Source organism: Mesoplodon mirus, assembly GCF_964341445.2.
Source record: "Mesoplodon mirus genome assembly, chromosome: 13".
NCBI classification, from domain to species: domain Eukaryota; kingdom Metazoa; phylum Chordata; class Mammalia; order Artiodactyla; family Ziphiidae; genus Mesoplodon; species Mesoplodon mirus.
In genome coordinates, this window is record NC_138989.1 from 16,102,766 (window position 1) to 16,125,229 (window position 22,464).

General features: G+C 41.7%; 1 protein-coding gene across 5 annotated transcripts in view; it reads left to right on the top strand.

The window, feature by feature from the left end:
• The window catches only part of HECTD4 (HECT domain E3 ubiquitin protein ligase 4), a 190,043-nt gene that overhangs the window by 136,092 nt on the left and 31,487 nt on the right, over positions 1-22,464 (top strand). For all 5 annotated transcript variants that reach the window (XM_082641387.1, XM_082641388.1, XM_082641390.1 and 2 more), the window contains exons 51-55: positions 411-547; positions 1,038-1,164; positions 9,133-9,270; positions 10,847-10,983; positions 12,819-12,979. In XM_082641387.1, coding sequence (XP_082497513.1) covers positions 411-547; positions 1,038-1,164; positions 9,133-9,270; positions 10,847-10,983; positions 12,819-12,979 — 700 coding nt within the window. The remainder of the gene's footprint in view (positions 1-410; positions 548-1,037; positions 1,165-9,132; positions 9,271-10,846; positions 10,984-12,818; positions 12,980-22,464) is intronic.

Here is a 22,464-nt window from a genome sequence, read left to right on the forward strand (position 1 = left end):
TGGAATCTAGGTGATGGGTGTATAGGTGTGCACTAAAAAACATTCCTGATAATTTGAAAATTTTATAATAAGATTGAATAAAAGTGAGCTTCCTGAAATGAGATGTCTGCAGCCATATTTGGCCTTTGAGATACTGGTTTGAAAATCATTTTAAGAGTCTGTCTAATTCTTTATCATGATGAAGAACCTTCCCAAGTCTTCTCTGAGTTGAATGAATTATGCCCATAGAAACTATTTTAGGATTCCCAAATAGGAAATGATAGGTGATTAGTTATTCCTTGATACTGAGCTTTAAAATTTCTCCAAGAACTAAGAGTCTTTCTATCACACAAATTAGGAGAATCTGGTCTGTCCAAGGGTAAGTTCATGTGCTCTTGCCTAGAATTCACTGTCATTGTGCTTTGTTACAGAATATGATAGTGACACTTCCTGTCATTATAAAGTAGAGCTCAGCTATGAGAATTTCATCACCTCTGGCCCAGACCCCCATCCGCCCCCCATTGCAGATGACGAAAGTGATGATGATGATGACGATGACATCCCGCAGGTAAGAGCCCCACTTAAGAGCGTTTGCTTGGCTCCCTGGTGACCAGGACAAGCCACGAGGAATATTTTGATCTGAGCGTGCAAGGCTAGAGTTGTTACGCTTTCAGTTATGTCATTGCATTGGAACAGTGGCTCTGGGGTATTCATTTTTCTAAACCACATATCAGTAGCCATATCTGTTTGGTTCCATTGCCCAGTAGCGATCCGGATGTTGGAGAAATGAAGTACTTTGATAGTAATTTAGCAGTAAAGTTGCGGATCATGTGAAGTGTTTTATATGTGCTTTAGAGGGAAAGGAAGAGCTTGCCCCAGGCCATCTGTTGCCTCCCCTGGCTTCTGAGGATGTAGTTAGTTTGGTGGTATGCACGGTGTGTTTCTGTCACTGGCATTTGACGGGGGTGAAGACCTCAGGGTGAGAGCTGTAAGTCAGGGAAGGACTGATTCTTGCACAAGGTGTTCCTTCCCTGTTCACGTTTGCCTTCTCTTTCCAGGAGGACCACTACGCTCTGCTGGTGAAAGCGTGGGAGACCAAGGTTTTTCCTACTATTCGAAGACGCTTCCGCAATGAAGCAGAGCGGAAATCGGGCCTGGACCAGATAAAGGGTGCTTTACAACTAGGTCTGGTGCTTTATGTTTTCCTAGGGAACTTACTTCATGACTTGAAGAGATGTGTTTAGATGAAACTCAGGATATAAATCAGAAAAGAGGGGCTCATCTAAAGTTGGGCCAGACTTAACAATGTCTTCTACCTGGGCCTTTACTGAACTCTATGGTCTTTTGCTCTCTTTGCTAGGCTTTTCTTTGCTTGTCAGTTTGACTCAGTGTTTTGGGTTGATGGGCTGCTAGAATGAAGCTGGCACGGTTATACTAGGAAGCTGGATGGCCTGATGGTTAATAGCTTGGGCTCTGAAGTCACACCTATGCTGTTTGCCAGCTTTGTGACCTTGGGAGAGTTACTTAACCTTTCTAGACTTCCCTCACCTTTAACATGGAATCAATAATGGTAACCACCTCATATGTATATGAAAAATTAACAAGTTAATACAGATAAAGCTTTTAAGAACAGCGTCTGGCATATGGTCAGCATTCAGTTAATGTAGTTCTAGATGTCACAGTAACGATGATGGTGAGATTTTTCTCCCACTGGGCACATAGAATAATGCAAAGTTTGACTGCAGACAGTAGATTGTTAGGGAGTCTTAAGTGTGGATAGCTGATTTCTGTTTTCAGGCTTCTCCTCATCTGTGAAACACCTGCTTTTGGAGATGCAGAGATGCCTTTTGCCAAGAGGCACGGCTGCCCTTCCAGTGGAGCATCAGTTGGGTTTTCTTTCATCATTGTGGCAGTCAGAGGTGGTGTAAGGAGATAGTATTTGCTCTTTCTCTTCTTAAACTTTTGTCCTGACTGAGACTAGGAACAAATAAGGAGAAGAACCACCAAAAGACCTTTATTTCTTGACCAACTGATATGCCGAATCCCTGATTCCAGTGATAGCTGAGTAATTCCTTTTTCTCAGATTGGTGTCAGGACTAATCTGTGTGTGTGTGTGTGTCTGTGTGTGTGCATGTGTGTGTGTATATATATATATATATATATATATATGTATGTATTTTTTTTCTTTTATGCTTTCTGTCCCCAAAGCTAAGACGTATGACAGTGGAATGATCGTGTTTATACTTAACCTGTGGGAATAGCCACACATCCTATGACATGGTGTGATTGCTTTCTGCTCTTACCAGAGCCCTCTTTTAGCTGCCAACCCAAACCAGGACAGATAATTAATATTCTTTTTTCTTCTGTCCTAAGGGTTTCAGGCAGCGGGAGCAACACTGGGAAGATCCTCTGGTGGGAGTCAACTTGTGTGGTTGAGGGAACGGCAGCGAGGCCAAGCCAGTGTCTCTGAAGAGGAGAGGGGGAGGGGGAGCAGCAGGAAAGAGATGAGGGGAAGCAGGGAGAAGTGGCAGCCTCGGCAAGGACTTTGGATTTTATTCTGTGTAAAATGGGGAGCCTTTGGGAGGTTTTAAACAAAGGAGCAACGTGATCTGCTGTAGTAGATCCTACAGATAGAGACTTCGTTCCTCTCCGTTCACTCTCAACATCTGAAAGAAAATGCCCTTTCAGACAGTAGAATAGACCTCATCTTGTTTTCAGATGACTTTCCTTAATCAGTGTGATGCCTTGAAGAACCAGTGCGGGTCAGTGGCTTTCAGAGTTAAGAGGCTTTGTTTCAGTTGTATTTATTCAGTCAGCGGTTCATCCACTTGCTTGTTCACACATGCAACATGTGCCTCCCAGGGTCAAGCCCTTTGCTAAGGATTAAGGACTGTCCTGTGAGCAAGACATAGATGCTTCCTTCTCCCAGAGTTCACATCCTAGTGGGAAATAGGTAATGAAATGATGCACTACGTTGTGGGAAGGGCTGTGCGGTTGATCAGGAGACCGCTGTGGGTATAACTGGGGTGCCCGGTCTAGCTCGGCCCCTCTCACAACATAGTACTGAAGCCGAGACCTGGGGCTAATTCAGCAAAAGCAGTGCTGCATTTAGAAACAGGAGGCACTAGCTGTTGAGGGAGACTGGTGCTTCTTACTGCTCCGGGAGAGTAGGAAAGGGGGCAAGAGTCTTTACAGTATAAGGGTGGAAAGCTCTTGTATATGATCATGGGTTACTGTGCCTTTATTTTCACATAAGTTCTGCTTAACTCAGGATGTCTCTTTCTTTTACCATTTGGTCCCAGAGCCATCCTGAATGTCTGTGGCCAAATGTGCCTTCTCCTTCTCTGCTCCCAGTTTGGAGGAGGGAAAAGGTGGACAGCACAGCAGGAAATTTGATTATCCAAAGGTGGCTGCCAGACCAGAGCCAAACCGATGACTCCTGGCCTCCTGAGTCACCCAGAAATACCTCTGGCCCCTGACACAGTTGCCAAGGCGTCTTTTCGGGACCCATCCACGTGGCCATGGCAGATCATCTGAACTATGTTAATTTAAACATAAAACATTTACCTTTCAAATACAGTCTCCTTCAATATAACTGGGGCAAAGGCTGAAAGGAGAACAGGGAGATGGCTCTAGTGCTCAAAGGATGACCTCTGTGAGGGTGGGTCAGCCTCCTGTTGTCAGGACCCCAAGAAGGGCAATGAAACCATCTCGGTGCTGTGCGCGCTTTAATTTCACATTCTCCCCATATTCCCAGATTCCTGCTTAGTAGACAGCAGAGTATTTTTTTCTCCTATCCCCATTCCTCTGGAAAATGTTGCAAAACACTATTTTTCCATAATCTTCTGATATCAGGCCACAGTTCTTTTTTTTCAATCTTTTGAAAACTTTTTATTATGTGAAATTTTTTTGATTGCTCAATATTTTTATTTAAAAAATTTTTTAACATCTTTATTGGAGTATAATTGCTTTACAATGCTGTGTTAGTTTCTGCTGTATAACAAAGTGAATCAGCTATACATATACATATATCCCCATATCTCCTCCCTCTTGCGTCTCCCTCCCACCCTCCCTATCCCACCCCTCTAGGTGGTCACAAAGCACCGAGCTGATCTCCCTGCGCTATGCGGCTGCTTCCCACTAGCTATCTACTTTATTTGGTAGTATATATATGTCCATGCCACTCTGTCAGTCCCAGCTTACCTTTCCCCCTCCCCGTGTCCTCCAGTCCATTCTCTACATCTGTGTCTTTATTCCTGTCTTGCCGCTAGCTTCTTTAGAACCTTTTTTTTTTTTTTTAGATTCCATATATATATGTGTTAGCATATGGTATATGTTTTTCTCTTTCTGACTTCCTTCACTCTGTATGATGGACTCAATTTCATTTCTTTTTATGGCTGAGTAATATTCCATTGTATATATGTGCCACATTTTCTTTATCCATTCATCTGTCAGTGGACACTTAGGTTGCTTCCATGTCCTGGCTATTGTAAATAGAGCTGCAGTGAACAATTGTGGTACATGAATCTTTTTGAATTATGGTTTTCTCAGGGTATATGCCCAGTAGTGGGATTGCTGGGTCATATGGTAGTTCTATTTTTAGTTTTTTAAGGAACTGTCCTCCATAGTGGCTGTATCAATTTACATTCCCACCAACAGCACAAGAGGGTTCCCTTTTCTCCACACCCTCTCCAGCATTTATCGTTTATAGATTTTTTTTTTTGTGGTACGTGGGCCTCCCATTGTTGTGGCCTCTCCCATTGTGGAGCATAGGCTCCGGACGTGCAGGCTTAGCGGCCATGGCTCACGGGCTCAGCCGCTCCGCGGCATGTGGCATCCTCCCGGACCGGGGCACAAACCCGTGTCCCCTGCATCAGCAGGCGGACTCTCAACCACTGTGCCACCAGGGAAGCCCTGTTTATAGATTTTTTGATGATGGCCATTCTGACTGGTGTAAGGTGATACCTCATTGTAGTTTTGATTTGCATTTCTCTAATGATTATTGATGTTGAGCATCCTTTCATGTGTTTGTTGGCAATCTATACATCTTCTTTGGAGAAATGTCTATTTAGGTCTTCTGCCCATTTTTGGATTGGGTTGTTTGTTGTTTTTTGATATGGAGTTGCATGAGCTGCTTGTAAATTTTGGAGATTAATCCTTTGTCAGTTGCTTCATTTGCAAATATTTTCTCCCATTCTGAGGGTTGTCTTTTAGTCTTGTTTATGGTTTCCTTTGCTGTGCAAAAGCTTTTAAGTTTCATTAGGTCCCATTCATTTATTTTTGTTTTTATTTCCATTTCTCTAGGAGGTGAGTCAAAAAGGATCTTGCTGGGATTTATGTCATAGAGTGTTTTGCCTATATTTTCCTCTAAGAGTTTGATGGTGTCTGGCCTTACATTTATGTCTTTAATCCATTTTGAGTTTATCGTTGTATACAGTGTTAGGGAGTGTTCTAATTTCATTCTTTTTTTGTTTTGTTTTTGTTTTTGCGGTACGCGGGTCTCTCACTGTTTTGGCCCCTCCCGTCGCGGAGCACAGGCTCTGGACGTGCAGGCTCAACGGACATGCCTCACGGGCCCAGCCGCTCCGCAGCATGTGGGATCTTCCCGGACCAGGGCACGAACCCATGTCCCCTGCATCGGCAGGCAGACTCTCAACCACTGCGCCACCAGGGAAGCCCTAATTTCATTCTTTTACATGTAGCTGTCCAGTTTTGTCAGCACCACTTATTGAAGAGGCTGTCTTTTCTCCATTGTATATTCTTGCCTCCTTTATCAAAAATAACGTGACCATATGTGCGTGGGTTTATCTCTGGGCTTTCTATCCTGTTCCATTGATCTATATTTCTGTTTTTGTGCCAGTACTATACTGTCTTGATTACTGTAGCTTTGTAGTATAGTCTGAAGTCAGGGAGTCTTATTCCTCCAGCTCTGTTTTTCTTTCTCAAGATTGCTTTGGCTATTCAGAGTCTTTTGTGTTTCCATACAAATTGTGAAATTTTTTGTTCTAGTTCTGTGAAAAATGCCTTTGGTAGTTTGATAGGGATTGCATTGAATCTGTAGATTGCTTTAGGTAGTATAGTCATTTTCACAATGTTGATTCTTCCACTCCAAGAACATGGTATATCTCTCCATCTGTTTGTATCATCTTTAATTTCTTTCATCAATGTCTTATAGTTTTCTGCCTACAGGTCTTTTGTCTCCTTAGGTAGGTTTATTCCTAGGTATTTTATTCTTTTTGTTGCAGTGGTGAATGTGAGTGTTTCCTTAATTTCTCTTTCAGATTTTTCATCATTAGTGTATAGGGATGCAAGAGATTTCTGTGCATTAATTTTGTATCCTGCTACTTTACTAAATTCATTGATTAGTTCTAGTAGTTTTCTGGTGGCATCTTTAGGATTTTCTATGTATAGTATCATGTCATCTGCAAACAGTGACAGTTTTACTTCTTCTTTTCCGATTTGTATTCCTTTTATTTCTGTTTCTTCTCTGATTGCCGTGGCTAAAACTTCCAAAACTATGTTGAATAATAGTGGTGAGAGTGGACAACCTTGTCTTGTTCCTGATCTTAGAGGAAATGCTTTCAGTTTTTCACCATTGAGAACAATGTTGGCTGTGGGTTTGTCGTATATGGCCTTTATTATGTTGAGGTAAGTTCCCTCTCTGCCTACTTTCTGGAGGGTTTTTATCATAAATGGGTGTTGAATTTTGTCAAAAGCTTTCTCTGCATCTATTGAGATGATCATTTGGTTTTTCTCCTTCAATTTGTTAATATGGTTTATCACATTGATTGATTTGCGTATATTGAAGAATCCTTGCATTCCTGAGATAAACCCCACTTGATCATGGTGTATGATCCTTTTAACGTGCTGTTGGATTCTGTTTGCTAGTATTTTGTTGAGGATTTTTGCATCTGTGTTCATCAGTGATATTGACCTGTAGTTTTCTTTCTTTGTGACACCTTTGTCTGGTTTTGGTATCAGGGTGATGGTGGCCCTGTGAATGAGTTTGGGAGTGTTCCTCCCTCTACTATATTTTGGAAGAGTTTGAGAAGGATAGGTGTTAGCTCTTCTCTAAATGTTTGATAGAATTTGCCTGTGAAGCCATCTGGTCCTGGGCTTTTGTTTGTTGGAAGGTTTTTTTTTTTTTTTTTTTAGCGGTATGTGGGCCTCTCACTGTTGTGGCCTCTCCCGTTGTGGAGCACAGGCTCCGGACGTGCAGGCTCAGCGGCCATGGCCCACGGGCCCAGCCACTCCATGGCATGCGGGATACCCCCGGACCGGGGCACGAACCCACGTCCCCTGCATCGGCAGGCAGACTCCCAACCACTGCGCCACCAGGGAAGCCCTTTTGGAAGATTTTTAATCACAGTTTCAATTTCAGTGCTTGTGATTGGTCTGTTTATATTTTCTATTTAAAATATACACAAAAGTAGAAGAGGGCTTCCCTGGTGGCGCAGTGGTTGAGAGTCCGCCTGCCAATACAGGGTACACGGGTTCATGCCCTGGTCTGGGAAGATCCCACATGCCGTGGAGTGGCTAGGCCCGTGAGCCATGGCCACTGAGCTTGCGTGTCCAGAGCCTGTGCTCCGCAACGGGAGAGGCCACAACAGTGAGAGGCCCACGTACCGCAAAAAAAAAAAAGTAGAAGAAATTATATAATGAATCTGCATTACCCATCACCCGACTTCAGGCAGTTTTCACCGTATTGCCAAATTCATTTTACTGCACCTCATACCCTCTACCTTTTGCTGATTATTTTTTACAACTTTATTTAGATACAATTTGTATCCTATAAAATTCACTCATTTTAAGTGTGGAGTTCAATGAGTTATAGTAAATTAACAAGTCATACATCATCACAGTACAGTTTCTGAGCATGTTCATCAACCCAGCAAGCTTCTCCAATGTCAGTTTGATGTCAATACCTGCTCTTACCCCCAGTCCCCGTGCTTTTTCTGGATAATTCATATAAATTGTCCTATGATATGTAGTCTTTTGTGTCTGTCTCCTTTTACTTAGCATATATTTCACTAATGCTGTATTATGTACCAATATTCTGTTCCTATCTATTATTGTTATTATTACTTCGCCAAACTGCGCAGCTTATGGGATCTTAGTTCCCTAACCAGGGATCAAACCGAGGCCCCAGCAGTGAAAGCGCCGAGTCCTAACCCTTGGACAGCCAGGGAACTCTCCGTTCCTATCTATTATGAAGTAGTGTTGCTTCGTATGCATGAACCACATTTTGCCATCAGGCCACATTTCTTGTTATTCTCTCTGACACTTCTTTCTCTATGCATGCTCCTCTAAGGGCAGCCCCCTTCTTAACTGTGCTCAGAAAATTGCTGTGCCTTTTCATTACAACAAGGCCAGCAAAGAAAGGAGCAGTAGATGAGTGTGATAGACATAAGCCTTGTTTAAAAGCAGATGCTGTCAATTGGTGTTTTTTACCCACAGCTTCTCAAGCGGTGGGGCGGGGGCAGCAGTGGCAGCCACCCCTCTGTCCTCCCCACAGTGCTGTTTTCTTCATGCCTTGGACATTTATTTACTTGGTTTATTAATTATTTGTGGCTGTTGCTATTGAATATAATGATGTCTTCTCCCCCTGAGAAGGAAGGACAGAGCAAATTCCAGTACTGGATAGAAGTTGATGAAGCTCTCTGTCTCTCTTAAATAAGCAACATGTGTTCATTGTAACAATAATCAAACAGTACAAAAATACGTAAACTAAGAAAAAAACACTACCCTCACTTTCTTCTTCCTCTCCATTTGTCCTATAGTTTGTTCTCTTGACTTAACTGAAATGAAATGACTACATAATAACGTACCATCGTTTTTAACCATTCTCTATCGATGAATACTTTCATTATTTCCTTTTTTTGTTGCTGTTGTATTTCCCAGCAGTGCTGCAGGGACTGTTCTTATACCTTTACACACTTGTGCTTGTATTTCTGTGGGAGAGATTTGAGAGATGCCTAGAAGTAGGGCACTGAGTATTTTAAACTTGACTGACACTGCATAATTACCATTCCCAAAAGGCTACATACTCCCACAAATTCCCCTATCTCTTCATTTTAGGTATGGGTCAGTGTCATGATTGGACTGAAGATTGTGTGCTCTTCGGAGAGTTACCAGTTCTGTTATATTTTTTAGGCATGGTGGATATTGCCCGGCAGACGGTTGAATTCCTCTACGAGGAGAATGGTGGCATCCCAAGAGACCTTTATCTTCCCACCATTGAAGACATTAAGGATGAAGCAAACAAGTTCACAATTGATAAAGTTCGAAAAGGTTTTGCTTCCCCCCGCTTCCTTCACCTATGAAACTTCCTCTGAAATGAGAAGTTGCATTTTCCCAAGCATGAGTTTGAGCCAGTCAGCTGCTGGCTCTTCTAGGGTGACTCTCCTTACTCTGGGTGATGTGAGCTCTTCCAGGCTCTCCCATGTGAGGTCCTAGGCTTCCTGGTGGGGCACAAGTAGAAGCTGTCTGGCCTCTGGGGGCCTCTTCCACACTCCCAGAACCACTCACATGAGCAGGGTGAGATAGGGCACTTGAGAGAGAAGTGGGGCGTGGGTGGAGGATTGCAGATAGGCCTCTCAGGCTTAGTCCTGGCTGTCCAGCTAATAAACCGTGAATATGTGGTTGTACTGTGCTTTTTAGAATTTTATACAATGTATTTATTCATTTGATTAAAAATCTGTTGCATATGTTGAGGAAATGAAAATACAGAAAAGCACAAAAAGGAAATAAAACAACTCATTATTAGACCTTCACAAACATCATGGGCAGGGGCAGGCCTATATATTTACTTTTCTTTTTTAATTCCTCTTTTTTTGAGAGAGAGAATTCACATACCATAAAATTCACCCTTTAAAGTATACATTTCAACGGTTTTCGTATATTCACAAAGTTGTGCAACCACCAAACCATTGCCTCTAATTCCAGAACATTTTCATCCCCCAAAAGGAATTCCGTACCCTCCCGACTCCCCATTCCTCCTTCCTACTAGCCCCTGACAACCACTGATCTACTTTCTGCCTCTATAGATTTGCTTAGTCTGGATGTTTCGTAAAAATGGACTCAGGCAGCATGCAGCCTTTTGTGTCTGGCCTCCTTCACATGGCATAATTTTTCAAGATTCATCCCTGTTGTAGCTCATGTTGTTACTTCCTTTTTATGGCAAAAATAATAGTCCATTGTATGGATAGTACCCCATTTTGTTTATCTATTCGTCAATTGATGGACACTTGGGTTCCTTCTACCTTTTGGCTATTATGAATCATGCTGCTATGAACATTTGTGTACAGGTTTTTGTGTGGACATGTTTTCATTCCTCCTGGGTATATATGTAGGGGTGGAATTGCTGGGTCATATGGTAACTTTATGTCTAACTTTTTGGGGAACTGCCAGATGGTTTTCCAAAGTGATTGCCCCATTTTACATTACCATCAGCACATATGAGGGTTCCAATTTCTCTACATCCTGGCCAACACTTACTATTGCCTGTTTTTTGATTATAGCCATCCTAATGGATGTGAAGTGGTATCTCATTGTGGCTTTGACTTGCATTTCTCTAATAACTAATGATGTTGAACATCTTTTCATGCATATCTTTTCTCTTTAGAAAAATGTTTATTCACATTTTCTGCCCATTTTTTAATTGGCTTGTCTTTTTATTGTTAAATTGCCCGAGTTCTTACCACACTTTGTTTTATTATCTTCCGGACTGAGCCGTGTTCCTTTTGGGTTATAACTAAACTGAGGGTATTGGTAAATGCTGTAGAGTTATTTTAGACCCTAAAATATAGGGTCCCAAAATAATAATGGTACTTGCTCCTGAAGAAACTTTTCCCTCTACCCTCCTCAGGTCTCACGGTGGTAACCCGCTCTCCAGACAGCAATAACGTAGCCAGCAGTACTGTTGGAACTGCCCTGCCAAAATTTGCCATCCGAGGGATGCTGAAAACCTTTGGGCTTCATGGAGTTGTCTTAGATGTTGATTCAGTGAGTGAACCGCCTTTTATATACACTGAGACTTTCATGCCCAGACTCCAAATACCTTAAAAAGTGATTATACAGATAGATTATTCTTCAAATTAGGGATAAAGAAACCAGGCTGAGTGCTGTCATGCCAGATGACTTGCCTGAGATTTTCTCATGGGCCCAGACCAGCGCTGACTGTAGAACGTAAGCTGTTAACTCTCAGTGCTGTCATCGCCTTCAGACCATGCTGCTGCTGCTGTTTTTTTCCATGAACCACGTTCAGACTGCCCCTACCTTATATCTACCAAGTTCCAAGGGAAAATTCTCCTGTTGGCCTTGGTGAATGGATGATCTGTCATTGTCATGATTGTTATACAGACTCAAAGAAATAGTTTTGTGATTTTGATCATGTCATCTTACTGGTTCTCGCAGCCTCAGTTTCCCCGTCTGTAAAATGAGTGTATTAAGCTAGATCAGTTGTTTTCTTCTCAGCTTTGCAGAGCCCTCTCATGGGGCTCAGCAAGGTTTAAGGTGGGGTGGGGTGGCAGGGGGGAAGGAATAGAAGAGAGTAAGGGCCAAGCCGAAGCTTTCTTTGAAAACAGAGGCCTTGAAGGCTGTTTGAAGGCTGTGACTACATAATCCTTAGGTTACACGCACATGCTTGCATTTCTGTTTCCCATGCAGGAAAAACTGATGAAATAATACACAGATCAAGCCTAAGAGTCTCAGATATAGAAGTATCTATCACCACATAGATAAGCTTTGGTATCTGTCTGTCTACGGATACAGATAATGTTAGGTATCACTAATGCTTTGAAATTGAAAATTTTACATCTTCAACTGACTCCATTTTACCAGAGTATAATTTATTATTATTTTATTATTATTATTATTATTATTTTGCGGTACGCGGGCCTCTCACTGTTGTGGCCTCTCCCATTGCGGAGCACAGGCTCCGGACGCGCAGGCTCAGTGGCCATGGCTCACGGGCCCAGCCGCTCCGCGACATGTGGGATCTTCCCGGACCGGGGCACGAACCCATGTCCCCTGCATCGGCAGGCGGACTCTCAACCACTGTGCCACCAGGGAAGCCCCAGAGTATAATTTAAATCATTACATTTTTAAGAGAGGCTGTTGGCTGGTGATTTACTAAGGTGAACTTTCAAGTAGAAAATTCCATTAGTAATACTGTTAATCTCCCACTGCCTGCTGAGACAAGCTCTGATTCTGGTTATCAGAAAGTACGTAACTGACAGTATTTTTCAGCAACGGAAACGTGTGAAAGGAAAATTAGAAAAATAGAAATTTTGTTAAAGTAATAATCTGTTATGTCTCAAGTGGTTTGATTCCCTTTGTTTTAATAGTAGTCCCTAAATCAAGATTACATTGCTATTTGAATCCAGAATGTGTATTCATGAGCTTATATTTTTATTTTCCTAGCAATAAAATAGAGCGATCAGACAGATTCTCTGCTTTTACAAAATTATTAACATAAAAACAATGAACATAAATTTTACCTGGCAACAATGCATGTTGAACTGTTACTGAAATATACCACTCTTCTCTTTAAATTTCAAACTCATATTACATTGAAGTTCTTTAATTTATTGTACCAATTAAAATTTCCCAACTGGTATGAAAAAACTAAATACACTATCCAGATATCTTTGAACTTTTAGCCTCAATCAGTGACATGAAACTAGTATTTACTGCTATAAAAGTTTGGTCTTATATGTATACATATGTATTTTAAAACTTGGGGGGAAAAGTTAGTGCTCAAAAAACAAATAAATAAAATAAATAAATAAAAATTAAAAAAACAAAAAACAAATAGACATTTCCTTTTTCTATTGTAGGTAAATGAATTGGTGCAGGTAGAAACGTACCTCCGAAGCGAAGGTGTGCTGGTCCGATACTGGTATCCTATTGATATGTTGGAAAGGCCCCCAGCAGGCTACCGAAGGACTGCCACCAATGGGCTGGTCACCCTGGACAATACCAACCTTCAAATTCACAGGTAAGGGAATGCCCTGGGAGTCCAGTGGTTAGGACTCCGAGTTCTCGCTGCCAAGGGCCTGGGTTCAGTCCCTGGTTGGGGAACTAAAATCCCACAGGCCACGTGGCATGGCCAGAGATTTTTTAAAAATAAATAAAATATAAATTCACAGGTAAAATTGAGCCCTTCTTTCTAGTGGGTCACAGAAATCTGTTTTATCACATGTGCCATTCATCGTTGACAAAGAAGGCTTTTCTTCCAAAGCTAAGAGAGAGACAGAGGCAGCTAGTAAAGATAACAGCGAATTGCAAGAGTTAGGAAGAAAAGTTGCAGGACCCAGTATCACCTGGCCTATGCCGTGGGTACTCTGCTGTAAGTTGGGGGTGTTGAGGGGTGTTTGGAGATTTGAAGAACGTGGAAGAGTTCTAAAGTGTAAACCGAGTCAAGAAGACACAACTAAGAGGAGTCCAGGCACTGTGTGAGCAGCCAGCTCATTTCTGTTAAACTAACAAGGTATTCCTTGTGTGCTCCTTTGTGCCCAGCACTTTGCGGGGGTCTCTGAGGGGACCTGTGCCTGCCCTCTGTGGGTTAAATCCTAAAGATCTGGCAAAATTCCCTCACATGCACCTGTAAATTCCTTCTTTCAGTCATAAAAATTCTTGCAACAATTCAGAAGAAAATATAATGATAAATGGAGCTCTCTGATAAAACTTCCCATAAACTATTTTTCATACTGTTCATCCAATAGCATTGTAACTTCTCATTATATTGTCAGTTTTGAAGCAACTTGAGTGTATCTCCAGCTTAGACCTCTCTCTGGAGCACCAGATGGATGTATCCAACTGCCTCCTTGCCATCTCCACTCAGATGTTTCATCGCCCCATTTGGGTGGTCTTAAGTTCAACTTGACAATCAAATTCACAAGACCCAAATAGGCTATACTTGGCACTAGCTTCACCTAGAAAGATCCAGGATGGGAAGCGTGGCGTGCCACAGGGAAGTGTCGTGCATACATTTCAGCAGGAGTCATAGTCATCCACACAGAAGTTCAAAGGCTATACTTTGACCCCACCCACCCACCCAGGGACAACCCAGGTGTGAGGGCTAGACTTAACGTCGCTGTGTTCACGTGATGGCTGAGCAGCCCCACGTCCCAAATAGAAGCCGGTATCTTTTGTAACAACTCCACAGGCATAGCTTCTAGGGATTTCGGCAAGAGGCAGGCCCAGTTCGTAAGAGCCACCATTTTCTGGAAAGCCCGAAACTGTAACTTCCCACCAAGAGCACTCTTTTTTTCAGTCCTCCCAGTGCACCTTGCCAACTGGGGGTTGTTTTGACCATAAGCAACATGCCTGATATTCGGGAGTTCCCTGGTGGCCTAGTGGTTAGGATTCCCAGCTTTCACTGCCATGGCCCAGCTTCAGTCCCTGGTCAGGGAATTGAGATCCCGTAAGCCACACAGTGCGGCCAACACACACACACACACACACACACGCACACACACACACGCACACACGCACACACACACACACACACACACACACACCCCTTTTGTCAGGTTTTTAGAACAGAGCTGAAAACAAGTTAACCGAAGTCAGCTCTTACATGGACAAGGCTAATCTAATAGATGCCTAAAATGTCGCATGTGAGGTAGAATTCGGGCCTTCTCCTCCACCGGTCTTTCCACATCTGTGAGGGGTGCCCAAGTCACCCTTTGTCCTCACTGCCTCACGTAACCAATCGGCAGGTCCCATTGACTCTTCCTCCAAAGTACATCCCAGGCTGCTTCTCTCCATCTCCACCTCCACCACACTGGTCTAGGCCTCAGCTCTCCCTTCTCTGCACAGCAGCCGAGTGATCTTTTAGAAACACAGATCAGATCATTCATCTCTCTCCTCTAATTCAAATGTTCCCATGGCATTCCACTTCCCATGGAGCAGAATTCAAACCCTTAACCTGGCTCACCAAACCCTCCCCGAGCCTCAGAGTCTGTCTGCTTCTCCCAGCATACTCTCCTTCCGCAGTTTCTCTCACACACCAAGCTTGTTTCCCCCTCAATGTCTCTGTATATGCTGTTCCCTCTGCCTGCAGTGCTTTGCCCAGAACTTTGCATGGCTGTCTCATTCTTTTTTTTTAATTATATTTTATTTATTTTTTATACAGTAGGTTCTTATTAGTCATCCATTTTATACACATCAGTGTATGCATCTCAATCCCAATTGCCCAATTCATCACGCCACCACCTGCACCCCCTGCTGCTTTCCCCCCCTGGTGTCCATATGTTTGTTCTCTACATCTGTGTCTCAATTTCTGCCCTGCAAACTGGTTCATCTGTACCATTTTTCTAGGTTCCACATATATGCGTTAATATGCGATACTTGTTTTTCTCTTTCTGACTTACTGCACTCTGTTTGACAGTCTCTAGATTCATCCACGTCTCTACAAATGACCCAGTTTCATTCCTTTTTATGGCTGAGTAATATTCCATTGTATATATGTACCACAACTTCTTTATCCATTCGTCTGTCGATGGGTGTTTAGGTTGCTTCCATGACCTGGCTATTGTAAATAGTGTGGCAATGAACATTGGCGTACGTGTGTCTTTTTTTTTTTTTTTTTTCGGTATGGGGGCCTCTCACTGTTGTGGCCTCTCCTGTTGTGGAGCACAGTCTCTGGACGTGCAGGCTCAGCGGCCATGGCTCACGGGCCCAGCTGCTCCGCAGCACGTGGGATCTTCCCGGACTGGGGCACGAACCCATGTCCCCTGCATCAGCAGGCAGACTCTCAACCACTGCACCACCAGGGAAGCCCCTGCATGTGTCTTTTTGAATGATGGTTTTCTCTGGGTATATGCCCAGTAGTGGGATTGCCGGGTCATATGGTAATTCTATTTTTAGTTTTTTAAGGAACCTCCATACTGTTCTCCATAGTGGCTGTATCAGTTTATATTCCCACCAACAGTGCAAGAGGGTTCCATTTTCTCCACACCCTCTCCAGCATTTGTTGTTTGTAGATTTTCTGATGATGCCCATTCTAACTGGTGTGAGGTGATACCTCATTGTAGTTTTGATTTGCATTTCTCTAATAATTAGTGATGTTGAGCAGCTTTTCACGTGCTTCTTGGCCAACTGTATATCTTCTTTGGAGAAATGTCTATTTAGGTCTCCTGCCCATTTTTGGATTGGGTTGTTTGTTTTTTTAGTACTGAGCTGCGTGAGCTGTTTATATATTTTGGAGATTAATCCTTTGTCCGTTGATTCATTTGCAAATATTTTCTCCCATTCTGAGGGTTGTGTTTTCATCTTGTTTGTGGTTTCCTTTGCTTTGCAAAAGCTTTTAAGTTTCATTAGGTCCCATTTGTTTATTTTTGTTTTTATTTCCATTACTCTAGGAAGTGGACCAAAAAAGATCTTGCTGTGATTTATGTCAACAATCGTTCTTCCTGTGTTTTCCTCTAAGAGTTTTATGTGTCCAGTCTTACATTTAGGTCTCTAATCCATTTTGAGTTTATTCTTGTGTATGGTGTTAGGGAGTGTTCTAATTTCATTCTTTTACATGTAGCTGTCCAGTTTTCCCAGCACCACTTATTGAAGAGACTGTCTTTTCTCCATTGTATATCTTTGCCTCCTTTGTCATAGATTAGTTGACCATAGGTGCGTGGGTTTATCTCTGGGCTTTCTATCCTGTTCCATTGATCTGTATTTCTGTTTTTGTGTCAGTACCATATTGTCTTGATTACTGTAGCTTTGTAGTATAGTCTGAAGTCAGGGAGTCAGATTCCTCCAGCTCCGTTTTTTTCCCTCAGGACTGTAGGTGTCTTTGCCAATAGCTTTGGCTATTCGGGGTCTTTTCTGTCTCCATACAAATTTTAAGATTTTTTGTTCTAGTTCTGTAAAAAATGCCATTGGTAATTTGATAGGGATTGCATTGAATCTGTAGATTGCTTTAGGTAGTATAGTCATTTTCACAATGTTGATTCTTCCAATCCAAGAACATGGTATATCTCTCCATCCATTGGTATCATCTTTAATTTCATTCAACAGTGTCTTATAGTTTTCTGCATACAGGTCTTTTGTCTCCCTAAGTAGGTTTATTCCTAGGTATTTTATTCTTTTTGTTGCAATGGTAAATGGGATTGTTTCCTTAATTTCTCTTTCAGATTTTTCATCATTAGTGTATAGGAATGCAAGAGATTTCTGTGCATTAATTTTGTATCCTGCAACTTTACCAGATTCATTGATTAGCTCTAGTAGTTTTCTGGTGACATCTTTAGGATTCTCTATGTATAGTATCATGTCATCTGCAAACAGTGACAGTTTTACTTCTTCTTTTCCAATTTGTATTGCTTTTATTTCTTTTTCTTCTCTGATTGCCTTGGCTAGGACTTCCAAAACTATGTTGAATAATAGTGGTGAGAGTGGACATCCTTGTCTCGTTCCTGATCTTAGAAGAAATGCTTTCAGTTTTTCACCATTGAGAATGATGTTCGCTGTGGGTTTGTTGTATATGGCCTTTATTATGTTGAGGTAGGTTCCCTCTATGCCCACTTTCTGGAGAGTTTTTATCATAAATGGGTGTTGAATTTTGTCAAAAGCTTTTTCTGCATCTATTGAGATGATAATATGGCTTTTCTTCTATTTGTTAAAGTGGTGTATCACATTGATTGATTTGCGTATATTGAAGAATCCTTGCATCCCTGGGATAAATCCCACTTGATCATGGTGCATGATCCTTTTAATGTGTTGTTGGATTCTGTTTGCTAGTATTTTGTTGAGGATTTTTGCATCTATATTCATGAGTGATATTGGTCTGTAATTTTCTTTTTTTGTATTATCTTTGTCTGGTTTTGGTATCAGGGTGATGGTGGCCTCATAGAATGAGTTTGGGAGTGTTCCTTCCTCTGCAGTTTTTTGGAAGAGTTTGAGAAGGATAGGTGTTATCTCTTCTCTAAATGTTTGATAGAATTCACCTGTGAAGCCATCTGGTCCTGGGCTTTTGTTTGTTGGAAGATTTTTAATCACAGTTTCAATTTCATTACTTGTGATTGGTCTGTTCATATTTTCTATTTCTTCCTGGTTCAGTCTTGGAAGGTTATACCTTTCTAAGAATTTGTCCATGTCTTCCAGGTTGTCCATTTTATTGGCACAGAGTTGCTTGTAGTAGTCTCTTAGGATGCTTTGTATTTCTGTGTTGTCTGTTGTAACTTCTCCTTTTTCATTTCTAATTTTATTGATTTGAGTCCTCTCCCTCCTTTTCTTGATGAGTCTGGCTAATGGTTTGTCAGTTTTGTTTATGTTCTCAAAGAACCAGCTTTTAGTTTTATTGATCTTTGCTATTGTTTTCTTTGTTTCTGTTTCATTTATTTCTGCTCTGATCTTTATGATTTCTTTCTTCTGCTAACTTTGGGTTTTGTTTGTTCTTCTTTCTCTAGTTCCTTTAGGTGTAAGGTTAGATTGTTTATTTGAGATTTTTCTTGTTTCTTGAGGTAGGTTTGAATAGCTATAAACTTCCCTCTTAGAGCCGCTTTTGCTGCATCCCATAGGTTTTGGATCATCGTGTTTTCATTGTCATTTGTCTCTAGGTATTTTTTGATTTCTTCTTAGATTGTTTTTTGTTTTTTGTTTTTGTTTTTTTTTTGCGGTACACGGGCCTCTCACTGTTGTGGCCTCTCCCGTTGTGGAGCACAGGCTCTGGACGTGCAGGCTCAGCGGCCATGGCTCACGGGCCCAGCTGCTCCGCAGCATGTGGGATCTTCCCGGACCGGGGCAGGAACCCGTGTCCCCTGCATCGGCAGGCGGACTCTCAACCACTGCACCACCAGGGAAGCCCCTCCTCTTTTTTTTTTCTTTTTTTTTCTCAGTACATGGGCCTCTCACTGCTGCGGCCTCTCCCATTGCGGAGCACAGGCTCCGGATGCGCAGGCTCAGCGGCCATGGCTCATGGGCCCAGCCACTCCGCGGCATGTGGGATCTTCCCAGACCGGGGCACGAACCCGTGTCTCCTGCATCGGCAGGCGGACTCTCAACCACTGCGCCACCAGGGAAGCCCAGCCCCTCCTCTTTGATTTCTTCAGTGATCTCTTGGTTATTTAGTAATGTATTGTTTAGCCTCCATGTGTTTGTGTTTTTTACGTTTTTTTCCCTGTAATTGATTTCTAATCTCATAGCGTTGTGGTCAGAAAAGATGCTTGATATGATTTCAATTTTCTTAAATTTACTGAGGCTTGATTTGTGACCCAAGATGTGAACTATCCTGGAGAATGTTCTGTGAGCACTTGAGAAGAATGTATAATCTGCTGTTTTTGGATGGAATGTCCTATAAATATCAATTAAATCTGTCTGGTCTATTGTGTCATTTAAAGCTTGTGTTTCCTTATTAATTTTCTGTTTGGATGATCTGTCCATTGGTGTAAGTGAGGTGTTAAAGTCCCCCACTATTATTGTGTTACTGTCGATTTCCTCTTTTATAGCTGTTAGCAGTTGCCTTATGTTTTGAGGTGCTCCTGTGTTGGGTGCATATATATTTATAATTGTTATATCTTCTTCTTGGATTGATCCCTTGATCATTATGTAGTGTCCTTCCTTGTCTCTTGTAACATTCTTTATTTTAAAGTCTATTTTATCTGATATGAGTATTGCTACTCCAGCCTTCTTTCGATTTCCATTTGCATGGAATATCTTTTTCCATCCCATCACTTTCAGTCTGAATGTCATCCCATCACTTTCAGTCTGAATGTGTCCCTAGGTCTGAAGTGGGTCTCTTGTAGACAGCATATATATGGGTCTTGTTTTTGTATCCAATCAGCAAGGCTGTGTCTTTTGGTTGGAGCATTTAATCCATTCACATTTAAGGTAATATCGATGTGTATGTTCTTATTACCATTTTCTTAATTGTTTTGGGTTTGTTTTTGTAGGTCCTTTTCTTCTCTTGTGTTTCCCACTTAGCGAAGTTCCTTTAGCGTTTGTTGTAGAGCTGGTTTGGTGGTGCTGAATTCTCTTAGCTTTTGCTCTGTAAAGCTTTTGATTTCTCCATCGAACCTGAATGATATCCTTGCCGGGTAGAGTAATCTTGGTTGTAGGTTCTTCCCTTTCATCACTTTAAGTATATCATGCCACTCCCTTCTGGCTTGTAGAGTTTCTGCTGAGAACCTCTGTTAACCTTATGTGAGTTCACTTGTATGTTATTTGTTGTTTTTCCCTTGCTGCTTTCAATAATTTTTCTTTGTCTTTAATTTTTGCCAGTTTGATTACTATGTGTCTCGGCATGTTTCTCCTTGGGTTTATCCTGTATGGGACTCTCTGCACTTCCTGGAATTGGGTGGCTATTTCCTTTCCCATGTTAGGGAAGTTTTCGACTATAATCTCTTCAAATATTTTCTTGGGTCCTTCCTCTCTCTCTTCTCCTTCTGGGACCCCTATAATGCGAATGTTGTTGCATTTAATGTTGTCCCAGAGGTCTCTTAGGCTGTCTTCATTTCTTTTCATTCTTTTTTCTTTATTCTGTTCCACAGCAGTGAATTCCACCATTATGACTTCCAGGTCACTTATGCGTTCTTCTGCCTCAGTTATTCTGCTATTGATTCCTTCTACTGTAGTTTTCATTTCAGTTATTGTATTGTTTGTCTTTGTTTATTTGTTCTTTCATTCTTCTAGGACTTTGTTAAACATTTCTTGCATCTTCTCGATCTTTGCCTCCTTTCTTTTTCCAAGGTCCTGGATCATCTTCACTATCATTATTCTGAAGGTTGCCTATCTCCACTTCATTTAGTTGTTTTTCTGGGGTTTTATGTTGTTCCTTCATCTGGTACATAGCCCTCTGCCTTTTCATTTTGTCTGTCTTTCTGTGAATGTGGTTTTTGTTCCACAGGCTGCAGGATTTTAGTTCTTCTTGCTTCTGCTGTCTGCCCTCTGGTGGATTGGCTGTCTCATTCTTGTCATTCAGATCTCAGTGAATATGTCACCTTTCCAAAAAAGCCTTGCCTCACCATCTAAAGTAAGCCCACAGGAGCACATTGTCATAACACTGGATTTTATCAATACTTCCCTTCCAGGACCTGATATTTTTGCTTTTTAAAAATATTTGTTTATTGTGTGTCTCCTCCCTCTAGAACATAAGCTTCCTAAAAGCAGAGACCTTGTCTGATTCTTTGCTAGGGCTCCCAGTGCTTAATCTGGGCCCTGGCTCACACTGTAGACTCCAAATATTTGTTGAAAAGGATCCCCAAACATATATGCTTGAATATCAATATGGTACTCTTAAAGTTTTTTAAAACTTCTTTAATAAGACTTTCAGTCATATTTTTGGCAAATTTTTCTGATAGATGAAACCTATTGACTGTTGACTAGCAACTTAGAGAAAAGGCAAGAAAGTGCTTCGCAAGGTTACAATCAGGCTACAGATGTAGGACATTTACGATCAGTATTAATGTGGTGATCTCGGTATTGGGAGAAATATGAAACATGCCATAGATTTGTTTGATCAATACAATGATGGAATTTCTGCTCATAGTATGGGTTTTCATCAGAGGTGTACTCTGCCTAAAGTGCTCACGTGGGTTTGAGAGAGGACTTTAGAGAATGAAGAGGTGGGGTGGGGGGCTCCTCAGCAGAGACTTCAGAGACATTAACAGTCTGCAGAGTCGACCGAAAATAATCTCACTCCAGCTTCAACCTGGCAACTTGAGGCTTTTCAATCTGAGGAGAGAGCTGGGGGGAGCCCGTAGGGCTTTCAGCTTTCATAGTCAGACCTCATCTGTTTTGCTGCCCTGGTCCTTGTGAGCTGTGCTAGTACCGTCAACAGGCAAACTTCTGAGGCGGGAAGAAGCAGGTGGAGTTGGTTTGTTTTAAATTCTGGCGCAAGAATATTACAAACTGGTGGAGCCGAGAAAGAACCCACCTAACATGCACCATCGTAGCTGGTTTCTTTTTTGTCTTCACTTTATACGATGGACCAGCATTACCTTTAATTTGGGTCAGTAGGTAATATCAAGTGACCCCTGTTGGCTCCGAGTGGGTTTAGACCTAGACTTTATAGACACAAAAGGTCTACTTCTTTTTCTTTTTTAATTTATTTTTTATTGAAGTAGAGTTGAATTCCAATGTTATGTTAACTACTGCTGTACATCAAAGTGACTCAGTTTTATATATATATATATATATATATATATATATATATATAAAACGTTCTTTTTCATATTCTCTTCCATTATGGTTTATCATAGGATATTGAATATAGTTCCCTGTGCTATACAGTAGGACCTTGTTGTTTATCCATCCTATATATACCAGTTTGCATCTGCTAATCCCAAACTCCCAATCCATCCCTCCCCCAACCCCCTCCCCCTTGGCAACCATCAGTCTGTTCTCTATGTCCATGATTCTGTTCCTGTTTCATAGATAGGTTCATTTGTGTCATATTTTAGATTCCACATATAAGTGATATCATATGGTATTTGTCTTTCTCTTTCTGACTTCACTTAGTATGATAATCTCTAGTTGCATCCATGT